The 12074-nt window shown below is 37.0% G+C and overlaps 1 protein-coding gene and 1 long non-coding RNA gene across 2 annotated transcripts in view; one reads left to right on the top strand and one right to left on the bottom strand.

The window, feature by feature from the left end:
• The window catches only part of shox2 (shox homeobox 2), an 18365-nt gene extending 10384 nt beyond the window's left edge, over positions 1 to 7981 (bottom strand). Inside the window, 4 exon segments of the mRNA XM_061878369.1 lie at positions 766 to 854; positions 917 to 974; positions 4405 to 4613; positions 7435 to 7981. Coding sequence (XP_061734353.1) covers positions 766 to 854; positions 917 to 974; positions 4405 to 4613; positions 7435 to 7690 — 612 coding nt within the window. The 5' untranslated portion in view covers positions 7691 to 7981.
• On the top strand, positions 1259 to 8421 carry LOC133537343 (uncharacterized). Its single transcript, XR_009802665.1, has 3 exons — positions 1259 to 1316; positions 4379 to 4521; positions 8316 to 8421. It is a non-coding gene; the product is annotated as an uncharacterized LOC133537343 (long non-coding RNA).
• Positions 8422 to 12074: the final 3653 nt, after the last annotated feature.

The following is a 12074-nucleotide window of genomic DNA, read 5'->3' as shown; positions in this document are numbered from 1 at the left end:
TGAAAAAGGTTTGAGATCCACAGTCGTAGGCCATGAATCATGCCTTAATGCAGGGGTAGGGAACCTATGGCTCGGGAGCCAGATGTGGCTCTTTTGATGACTGCATCTGGCTCTCGGATAAATCTGAGCTGACATTGCTTAACACGATAAGTAATGAATGATTCCACTGGTAATCATGGTGTTAAAAATAACATTCTTTAGACCACCAAGCACCGACGTGAGAGCCTGTTTCAGGGTTAAAATATTGTTTTATTTCTCAACAAGTCTCAATTAGTTGCTTTCCAGCATATTGTATTTTTCTCTTTTGTTCTCGCTCGCACTCTAGCTCCAGCCCCAACCCCCGTCTCTCCTCCTGGCTGCTGCTTATAACAGAGCGACAGGTGATTAGATAACAAGGCTCAGGTGGGCCATCTACGCACCTGTCGCTAATTTTGAGGCTGGTCCTGGCAACACCCCAGTTCGCTGCAGGCCCGCAGGCCTCGCCCCCTCAACAGTTAGCTTCAGAATAACAATGTTAGTACAAGAGACCTATTTATACTCTAGAAATGTTGGTCTTGCTTAAAAATTCACGCGTTTAGTTGTGTTCAGTGTTGAGAAAAATATTATGTGGCTCTTACGGAGATTCATTTTAACATTTTTGGCTTTTTGGCTCTTTTAGCATTAATACAAACACCTTGCTGTGTTGGCACATTGTTTAGGTTCCATTGCATCCAGGACAGCATAGTCTGCATATTTCAGGCCTGTAAGGAAGCTTAAGCAACTTGCCTGTTGGAATGGCATCCGCAAAGCCCCCACGTTGACATACGGCGCCACGCGGCAAGCTTCGAACTGGTTGGCGGCGCCAATCAGGACTCCTGAAGAGAACAGCGCAATGAGGGACCAAGAACCACCAAATAGCATTCAAATATATATTTACCTTTATGTAACTGGTTCTCCTGCTTCCTGCATTTGGCTCTTCTGTTCTGGAACCAAACCTGCAGGGAATGAGTTCCAATTAAATTACAGATTGGCAGATGCTTCACAGCAAAGAAGGGAAAAAAAAAACATCCCGAAGGTATATGGAGAAATATTAATGGTACTGCCGAGCCTACATTTTATGTATTACACTTAAGCAAGCAAAGCTGCCAATAATCCACAGAAAGGACACTAAAAGGTATTGAATCCCATTCCAGGCAAATAGAAACAACCCTTGTGGAGATGTGCAGGACGATTGGACTATAATAAATAACCTTGTCAGCATCCGTTTCATCTTTCTATACCGGAGCGTCCCTGAAGACTTGAATGGACTCTTGCTATCGAATAGCCGCAGCTCCATGGTGAGGTTTTTTTTTTCTACCTCCCTTCTCTTCTTGCACTCGCTCTTCCCTTTTATTAAATGACCACTAAAAATTAATTACTCTTTATTCTTGGAGAAAATCCATGCAAACACTGGAAAAGACAGGACGGTATAAGAATAATATATCGACTCGTAACCATTGAGTTAAATTAGCCCACAAATTATATAGATTTTTGCTGTCAGCTTATTTCATTTATGGACTATTTTCTGTACACTTTGGAATTCATGGCCGCGATAAAAAAAAAAAAGCACAGGTATTGATTCGAGTCCGATAGAAAATAAACTCCACGGTCTTAAAGGAAGAAAGGAATGGGGGGAATTATTGTGTAGGGTGTAGATTTTGGCTGGAGAAATAAAACATTTAATGTATGCAAATCCTTCCGCACAATGCCTCTTATTGGGCGAGATCCTGGGATAGACCCCTACAAAATAAAAGAAGTCCTTTTCCTTAACTCGATACTGAGAAAAAAATGATGATTGCCATATCATTTAATGCCATATCGTGTCATTGCTGATGCAAATGAGTTATGTTCATTGTCCCCCTGCTCTCATTACACATGTCTGAAGACCCCCACCCCTCCTTATCCTCCTTTTGGAAGCCTTACTGGGTTTCTTGCCCAGATGGTCTTTGCTCATGGGCCCTCATGGTAACATGCACCAGGCCATACACACACACACACACACACATAGCTACAATCAATGTGGATAATGAGGATTACAAAGCATGCACTCACACATTCATCGCAACATATAATAGATCTAAATGTGCAAATCTATCCGTTTTCTACAGGAGTAAACATCACATTATTTTAAAGGAGGGAAAAAATATTATTTTTGTTAAATGTATGTAAGTTTTTCTTTTTTTTTTTAATATAAACGTGAAATACATTAAATTGCACATTCATTGTAACCACTGTGGTTATTTTTATTTTCCTCCCCAAAAAAAAAGAATCTGCAAAATTGGTTACTATTATGCATGCTTTTATATCTAAATGTGGATTTGTTATTATTGTTTAGAGCAGTGGTTCGCAACCTTTTTTCAGTGACCATTTTTTTTTAATTCAAGTACCCCCTAATCAGAGCTAAGCATTTTTGGTTGAAAAAAAAAAGAGATAAAGAAGTAAAATACAGCACTATGTCATCAGTTTCTTCCATCCATCCATTTTCTACCGCTTATTCCCTTTTTTTGGGGTCGCGGGGGGTGCTGGCGCCTATCTCAGCTACAATCGGGCGGAAGGCGGGGTACACCCTGGACAAGTCGCCACCTCATCGCAGGGCCAAGACAGTTTCTGATTTATTAAATTGTATAACAGTGCAAAATATTGCTCATCTGTAGTGGTCTTTCTTGAACTATTTGGGAAAAAAAGATATAAATATAACTAAAAACTTGTTGAAAAATAAATAAGTTATTTAATTATAAATAAAGATTTCTCCACATAGAAGTAATCATCAACTTAAAGAGCCCTCTTTGGGGATTGTAATAGAGATCCATCTGGATTCATCAACTTCATTCTAAACATTTCTTCACAAAAAATTAAATAAAAAAATCAATATTTATGGAATATATCCACAAAAAATCTAGCTGTCAACACTGAATATTGCATTGTTGCATTTCTTTTCACAATTTATGAACTCACATTCATATTTTGTTGAAGTATTATTCAATAAATATATTTTTGAATTGTTACTATTTTTTTAGAGTCTCTTTTGATGACTGCATCTGGCTCTCAGATAAATTTTAGCTGACATAATGAAATAATTCTGCTGGTAATCAGTGTAAAAAAATAACGTTCAAAATATAAAACATTCTCATGCATTATTTCCTACCGCACCTGTTAAAGAAGTGGCATTTAAGGTCAAATAATTTGATCTATTATTGATTAGCTTCAGAATAACAATGTTATTAAAAAATAAGAGACTTATTATTCTCTAAAATGTTGGGGTTATTTAAAAATGCTCGCATTTAGTTGTATTCAGTGTTGAAAAAATATTATATGGCTCTACGGCAGGGGTCACCAACGCTGGCCTGTTCTAAAAATAGCTCAAATGGCAGCACTTACCAGTGAGCTGCCTCTAATTTTTTTAAATTTTATTTATTTACTAGCAAGCTGGTGTCGCCTTTGCTTGACATTTTTAATTCTAAGAGAGACAAAACTCAAATAGAATTTGAAAATCCCAAAGAATATTTTAAAGACTTGGTCTTCACTTGTTTAAATAATTGTATTTATTTCATTTTTTTTACTTTGCTTCTTATAACTGCCAAAAAGACAATTTTAGAGAAAAAATACAACCTTAAAAATGATTTTAGGATTTTTAAACACATATACCGTTTTACCTTTTAAATTCCTTCCTCTTCTTTCCTGACAAATTAAATCAATGTTCAAGTAAATTATTATTTTTTTCATTCTAAAGAATACTAAATACATTTTAATTCTTCGTTTTAGCTTCTGTTTTTTTCGACGAAGAATATTTGTAAAATATTTCTTCAAACTTAATAGGATTAAAATTCAAAAAAAATATTCTGGCAAATCTAGAAATTCTGTAGAATCAAATTCAAATCTTAATTCAAAGGCCTTTGAATTTCTCTTAAAATGTGGAAAATCTAGAAGAAAAATTAATTTGTCTTTGTTAGACATATAGCTTGGTCCAATTTGTTATATATTCTAACAAAGTGCAGATTGGATTTTAACCTATTTAAAACATGTCATCAAAAATATATATTTATTGTGAGAAATCATTAAGATGATCAGTGTTTCCACAAAGATAAATATCATTAATTATTAACAATAACACAGAGTTAAAGGTAAATTGAGCAAATTGGCTATTTCTGGCAATTTATTGAAGTGTGTATCAAACTGGTAGCCCTTTGCATTAATCAGTACCCAAGAAGTAGTTCTTGCTTTCAAAAAGGTTGCTCTACAGAAATACATTTTAAAATATTTGGCTTATCTGTCTTAGCTATGTCCCGACCCCTGGTTTAGAGTTTTTTTTTTTGTGCACAATGCGATTTTTGTGTGCGTTTTTCATTTCTTGCATGTACAGGTAAGAGGCGGTGCATGTCCCCTCACCTGCACCCGGGCCTCGGACAGTCCCAACCTCTGGCTCAGCTCCTCCCGCATGAAGGCGTCCGGATAGTGGGTCTCGTCGAAGAGCCTCTCCAGCTCGTTGAGCTGCTCCAGCGTGAAGTTAGTCCGGCTTCGTCTCTGTTTGATTTTAGTCTGGGCTTCATCCTCCATGGGCTTGGACTCCTCTTTCCTCTCCTTCACGTCCGTATTCCCTGCAGGGATCAAATGCATGCACCACGATTAGGGAAACGCCGTGCAAAATAAACATTTTGCACGCTGTGATCATATTTGCAGGCGCGCCGGATATAAAGCGAAAGCCTCAAAATGCACAGGGAGCGGTGCTAATGTGTGATCCGCAGACGAGTGCCCTCCCCAAACCTCAAAAAGCGATCAGAACTCGGATGTTTTGTCGAGCTACATAAAGCTCTTTAATTATTAAAGTGCTTATAAATATGCAAGCCCGCTGCGCTGTGCCCACTGTGATCCACGCACAAAACACACGCAGCTTTCAAACGTGCGCACATATTATCCCTTTTTTAATGAATAAAACGTGCAAATTAAATTCATGCAAACTGGAAATATATAAGCTGCATTTCAGTTGGCTTCCACGTTTATACATCATAATAAATAAGTGCACTTGAATGCACTTAAAACAAACCTGCCGCGTGAATAAAAGGTGTGATGAGCAGCTTTTGCGCACTCAAGCTGTGCACCAAAAACACACCTTGTTGCTGCAAATGTGCACGTTGATGGTTAGAATTAAATGGGTTTTAAGGAACGCTAACACGATTGCTATTAAGCGTGATTGTCTTTATCATTTTTGCACCAAGCAATCTCTCGAATTCTGCAGAAAATGCACCATAATGTACTTTATCATTAAAATGCATGATCAGGCTATCAAAGGTTTGCAGAATGTGCTAAAAGAAACATACTAAATGCTACTCTTTTAAAGCATATTTTTGCACAATTAAGTGCACATAATTCAATTTATCATGCGTTTGATCAATTGAAGGCAATTATACAGAGTCAACCAGGTGGAAGGATTAAAAAAATAAAAATAATGATAATAATAAAAGGCACTCTTAAAGCAGGGGAAAATACACATTCTCGTTAAGATGGTTGAACTATTGTTTTTGCTTGCAACATTATTGCATTTTGCAAACTTGAACGGCGAGAGGGGACACATTTTCAGGCATTTTAACGAAATATGCTAATGTACAAACAAGAAATGGTGGAGTATTTTTTTTTTTTAAGTCCAAATGGTGCATTTTGACTTAAATTGTGCAGAGAATACACTTTCTCGGGCGTTTGATCCTTAAGTGCAATTTCAAACATTCTAGGATGCATTTTGAATAAAGTCTAAATGGAGCATTTTGACTTAAATTGTGAAAAATAATACACTTTCTCCGGTGTTTGGTCTTAATGTGCAATTTCAAACGTTTTAGAATGCATTTTGAATGAAGTCTAAATGGTGCATTTTGACTTAAATTGTGCAAAAAATACACTTTATCTGGCGTTTGGTCTTAATGTGCAAGTTCAAACATTCTAGAATGCATTTTGAATAGTCTAAATGGTGCATTTTGACTTAAATTGTGCAAAAAAAATACACTTTATCGGGCGTTTGGTCTTAATGTGCAATTTTAAACATTTTACAATGCATTTTGAATCAAGTCTAAATGGTGCATTTTGACTTAAATTGTGCAAAAAATACACTTTATCTGGCGTTTGGTCTGAATGTGCAATTTCAAACATTCTAGAATGCATTTTGAATACAGTCTAAATGGTGCATTTTGACTTAAATTGTGCAAAAAATACACTTTATCTGGCGTTTAGTCTTAATGTGCAATTTCAAACATTCTAGAATGCATCTTGAATACAGTCTAAATGGTGCCTTTTGACTTAAATTGTGCAAAAAATACACTTTATCTGCCGTTTGGTTTTAATGTGCAATCTCAAACATTCTAGAATTGATTTTGAATAAGGTCTGTATGGTGCATTTTGACTTAAATTATGCAGAGAGTACACGTTCTCGGGCGTTTGATTGTAATGTGCAATTCCAAACATTCTAGTATGCATTTTAAATACAGTCTAAATGGTGCATTTTGACTGAAATTGTGCAAAAAAAAAAATAATACATTTTATCTGGCGTTTGGTTTTAATGTGCAATCTCAAACATTCTAGAATGCATTTAAATAAAGTCTCAGTGGTGCATTTTCGCATTTTCACTTAAGTTCTGCAGAGTACAAACTTTGTCATGCGTTTAATCGTGATGTGCAATTCCAAACATTTTAGAATGCATTTTGACTTCAACTGTGCAGAGAATACACTTTCTCGGGTGTTTGATCGTGACGTGCAATTTCAAACATTCTCGAATGCATTTTGAATACAGTCTAAATGGTGCATTTTGACTTAAATTGTGCAGGGAGTACACTTTATCCGGCGTTTGGTCTTAATATGCAATTTTAAAGATTTTACAATGCATTTTGAATAAAGTCTAAATGGTGCATTTTGACTTAAATTGTGCAGGGAGTACACTTTATCCGGCGTTTGGTCTTAATATGCAATTTTAAAGATTTTACAATGCATTTTGAATAAAGTCTAAATGGTGCATTTTGACTTAAATTGTGCAGGGAGTACACTTTATCCGGCGTTTGGTCTTAATATGCAATTTTAAAGATTTTACAATGCATTTTGAATAAAGTCTAAATGGTGCATTTTGACTTAAATTGTGCAGGGAGTACACTTTATCCGGCGTTTGGTCTTAATGTGCAATTTTAAAGATTTTACAATGCATTTTGAATAAAGTCTAAATGGTGCATTTTGACTTAAATTGTGCAGAAAATGCCATTTCTCACTTTTGACGGCATGCGTTTGTCAAATTAAAATAATAAGTAAAAACTTCCACTTTTTGCGTGCATTTAATGTTGCTCTTTAAAGCGGATAATCGGCCACTTTAGCCCGATGAAGCAGCTTTATTTAGCAGTATAGACTTCCTTCCAAGCAGATCCATATGCACGTATCGACCCGCCTTACCGTCGATGAGTTTGGGACTACCGGCCTCTCTGGTTCTCTCCGGCCCGAGCATGTCTGTCTCCCTCCCCGGCGAGAGCGCGACGTTTCGGGCTACGACCGCCGCCTCCTCCCGACTGCCGGGCTCCGCGGTTAAACTCTCCCGGCTCCCTGCTCTCGCCGCGCCGGTCTCCAGCACCTCCCGGTAGGTGATCACCTCCTTCTTCTCCTTGACTTTATGATCGAAAGACTTGGACACGAAGGCGGTGAGCTCTTCCATCACTCTTTTTCCTCTCCTCTCTCAAAAAGAGAAGGAAAAAAAAAAAAAAAAAAACACTCACACACACACACACACACACACTCACACACACTCCCTTTGCTCCACGACAGCTTAAGACATCAATGTGGCCCCCTTGAAAATGGAGGTGATGCTGCCAACTCTCTAGGAAGGCGCCACCTTTATGGGGGGAGAAAAAAAAAAAAAAAAAAATGGCATATAAAGATGCGTCTTCCTCGGCCAATTTCTCCTCCTTTGGTGCAGCGGAGTTGGGAACCTGCTGGTGATCCTCTATTGAAGTCACACTATTTATACTTTGCGGCGCCTTGCCCCCTTGATCCGTGCAAATTACCTCCCCTCAGGATGCCAGGATGAAGCCCCCCCCCCCCCCCCCCCCCCCCCATCCTCATCCACCCTGGAAGTGAGGGAGTAAAAAAAAAAAAAAAGAAACCAAAAAAGAAACATTAAGCTGCACTACTGCTGCTATTGGCCATTAAACCAAGATTGACAAGAAGGACTAATTAATTTAATTAGGCGCTCATTGGCTGCTATTGTCCTGACTTACTTTTTAAACACCCCAGAGAATGCAATGAATCTCTCTCTTTCTCTCTCTCTCTCTCTCTCGTAGGGGCGTGGCCTACAAATCTGTGAAGATGATGACAAGAGGAGAGAGGAGAGAGGAGCACATGGACCAGGAGTCCTTCTTCACTCCGCATCACCAAATTCACAGGCAGGTATACCCTAAAAAAAAAACACAAAAAAAAAAACAGGAGTGACTCCTCAATGTAACGGAACGATCTTTGCACTGTTAAAATAATATTAATAGTAATAATACCTGGGATTTATATAGCCATCCATCCATCCATTTCCTACCGCTTATTCGCTTTAGGTGTGGCGGGGAGCTACAATCGGGCGGAAGGCGGTGTACACCCTGGACAAGTCGCCACCTCATCGCAGGGGCAACACATGTTATTGTTTCACCAAAATCCTAGTCACTGCCGTTGTGTCCTTGAGCAAGACACTTTACCCACCTGCTCCCAGTGCCACCCACACTGCTTTAAATGTAACTTAGATGTTGGGTTTCACTATGTAAAGCGCTTTGAGTCACTAGAGAAAAGCGCTATATAAATATAATTCACTTCACTTCACTTCAAAATGTCCTGAAAAACTGCAAGTTCCATGCAGGAAATATCTTTCCACTGATGCCTTTTCTAAATACCCAAAGTCGCTGTACATGTTTGTGTGTGGGAGGGAGGATAAAAACAACTTTATTAGAAAAGAAAACTAAGATAAACAAGCAAGAAAATGACAGTATTATTTCAATGGGAAATAACTATAACCTTTCAACATAGGTTATTGTGGTATAGTGTTTCCCATATAAATGACTGTAAATGTAACTGTAAATATCAATGCAATTATTAGCCAGGAATTTACTGTGAATTTGCATTGAAAATTATTTGCATTTTTACTTTATAATACTCAACATTTTCTGCTCATTGTAATGATAAGAAAACGTTTTTATTTCTAATGTAAAGACATGGCGACACACTTAAATTTAATATTGCACGTTATAAATAAACCGCATGGCATGGTTATTTATTTTGTCTTTCATGTATTTCAATTGCAAATAATTGCAGCAAAAGGGACAAGCGGTAGAAAATGTATTTAAATGGTTTTCATCCTTGCAATTAAATTATCTTTTTGTTATACTCTTTACTCTGTTTCTCTCCTTGCTAAATGTGAAGTACCAAAAAAAAAAAAAAAAATCCATTTAATGTTAAATCTTATACCAGTATTATTATTAAATGAGTGTTGTCGCATTTAATTAATAACCCAGTTGGGTTTTATTCATTCCAGTGTCGCCTTCTAATTGGCAAATGACGAGTCTTAAAATGAGCGCCATTAGTAAAAAACATATACAGCTTAATATTAATTCTCCGTGGGCCTTTTATGGCCGTCATTATGATGTTAAATAGCAGCTAAACGTTCAATTAACGCGCCTCTTGCCGCCACTTTGCCAATGGGGCTCTAATTATTGCTGCAGAAAGTCTTGTTATTATTTGCAGAATAAACAAAAACAGAGGCAAGATATATCGATCAAAACAGAATTAAATTGATTTTTTTTTATCCTTCATAATACTTTAATAAATAAAACAATAAAAAAAGGACGGATGAATTTAATGCTAAATGTGTTTATTGATATTCCATTTCGATAGCATCATAATAATTCTCCCGGATTAAATATTAACGACTTTTTTTTTTTTTTTTCCAGCGTGAACCTTTAGGCATTAATTACTGCATGCTGAAAGCAGCATGAATCCCTAATTGAGGTGATGAGCATCCTGTTTACCCTGCAACCCGAATTAATTTGTTGCAGGCAAATTGTATTATGGATTCATCTGCACCTACTGCCTCCTAATGTGTTTGCACTCTTCATTTTCCCGCGCTGCAATTAACGCTGTTTAGCCGGAACGACGTCTTTATGGCAAATATGACCTCATGCAAATTAGCTCGATGCTGCAAACGAATGTGCATACTTTTGATATACTGTACTTTGGTGTACATCATGCATAAGCAATTACAATTCAATTAAGGGCAAGCAAGGCACTGCAGAATACTTCAATGCAAGGAAACATAATGACACTTTAATGAATGTTAACTAAATGGGTATGAATGAATTCTACATAGCTAGCTAGTTCTTATATATTACAATTTGACTTATGTGCAGTATTTAAGCCTTTAATTGAGGGAAATGGATGCAGAGTTCAAATATTTTCTCAAATGTCAAGTTAAACTTCACTTTTTCTAAGCTGCATTGATACAAAATGTATTCATGAACACAACATAGACTAGACTAGACTTCCTTTTTATTGTCATCTAAATTTGAACTTTACAGCTCAAATAAAAACATTTCGTTACATAAGCTCATAGTGCAGGATGAAAAAAAAATCAAATAAAACTATATAAATAATATAAAAATACCGTATTTCCTTGAAAATTAATTTAAAACCTCTTCTCACTGCTTACCAAAGGCATACGGTAAAAGTAAGCATGCGCTAATTATTTTAAAACCTCTTCTCACTCCGTCACTTACCAAAGGTATGCAGTAAAAATTAGCTCGATGCAAGGAAACATAATGACACTTTAATGAATGTTAACTAAATGGGTATGAATGAATTCTACATCATATATAATACAGTGCAATATTATGTTCTTATATATTACAATTTGACTTATGTGCAGTATTTAAGCCTTTAATTGAGGGAAATGGATGCAGAGTTCAAATATTTTCTCACATGTCAAGTTAAACTTCACTTTTTTTAAGCTGCATTGATACAAAATATATTCATGAACACAACATAGACTAGACTAGACTTCCTTTTTATTGTCATTTAAATTTGAACTTTACAGCTCAAATAAAAACATTTCGTTACATAAGCTCATGGTAGTGCAGGATAAGAAAATAAATAAATAAAACTATATAAATAATATAAAAATACCGTATTTCATTGAAAATTTATTTAAAACCTCTTCTCACTGCTTACCAAAGGCATGCGGTAAAAGTAAGCATGCGCTAATTATTTTAAAACCTCTTCTCACTCCGTCACTTACCAAAGGTATGCAGTAAAAATTTGAGTGTGATGTAAGCTTGGACCTTAAATCCTAATGAAAAGCTCTTAATCTTTTTCCCTTTATGCGATTTCAAATGACTGGTATTGAAATCAGTCTTCTCCATTTTGAAAATGATGACAGGGGAAGTGTCACTCGTGACGTCACGAGTTTGACCAGGCGCTAATTATTTTGGGATGCGAGTTTGAGCCGGCAGTAATTCAAGGAAGGCGCATACTATATGTCCTGCGGCAATTCAAGGAAATACGGTATACATAAAATAAATAAATATATATAAACATATATAAATAAATATCTGCACGGATAAATATATTGCACTTTTTCACATGAGTCCACGTTCATGGATGTATGTTATATTGTCTTTTTTTATTCCAGCGAGTTAATCCATTTTGGGGGGAGTTGAGGGGATAATTTAATTATGATGCGTTCAAGAGTCTTATGGCATGAAGGAAGAAGCTGTTACAGAACCTGGAGGTTCTGCTACGGAGGCTGCGGAACCTCTTTCTAGAGTCCAGCAGGGAAAACAGTCCTTGGTAGGGGTGGGAGGAGTCTTTGCAGATTTTCTGAGCCCTGGTCAGGCAGCGGCTTTTTGCAATCAACAGTATTATTTCACTGGGCTGCGATGAGGTGGCGACTTATCCAGGGTGTACGCCGCCTTCCGCCTGATTGTAGCTGAGATAAGCACCAGCGCCCCCCGCCACCCCAAAAGGGAATAAGCGGTAGAAAATTCTTCCTCCTCCAAAGACGACGAGTTGAG

Source organism: Nerophis ophidion, linkage group LG18, assembly GCF_033978795.1.
Source record: "Nerophis ophidion isolate RoL-2023_Sa linkage group LG18, RoL_Noph_v1.0, whole genome shotgun sequence".
NCBI lineage: Eukaryota > Metazoa > Chordata > Actinopteri > Syngnathiformes > Syngnathidae > Nerophis > Nerophis ophidion.
Note: the sequence above shows the minus strand (reverse complement) of the source record. Positions and strands in the feature narration are given on the sequence as shown.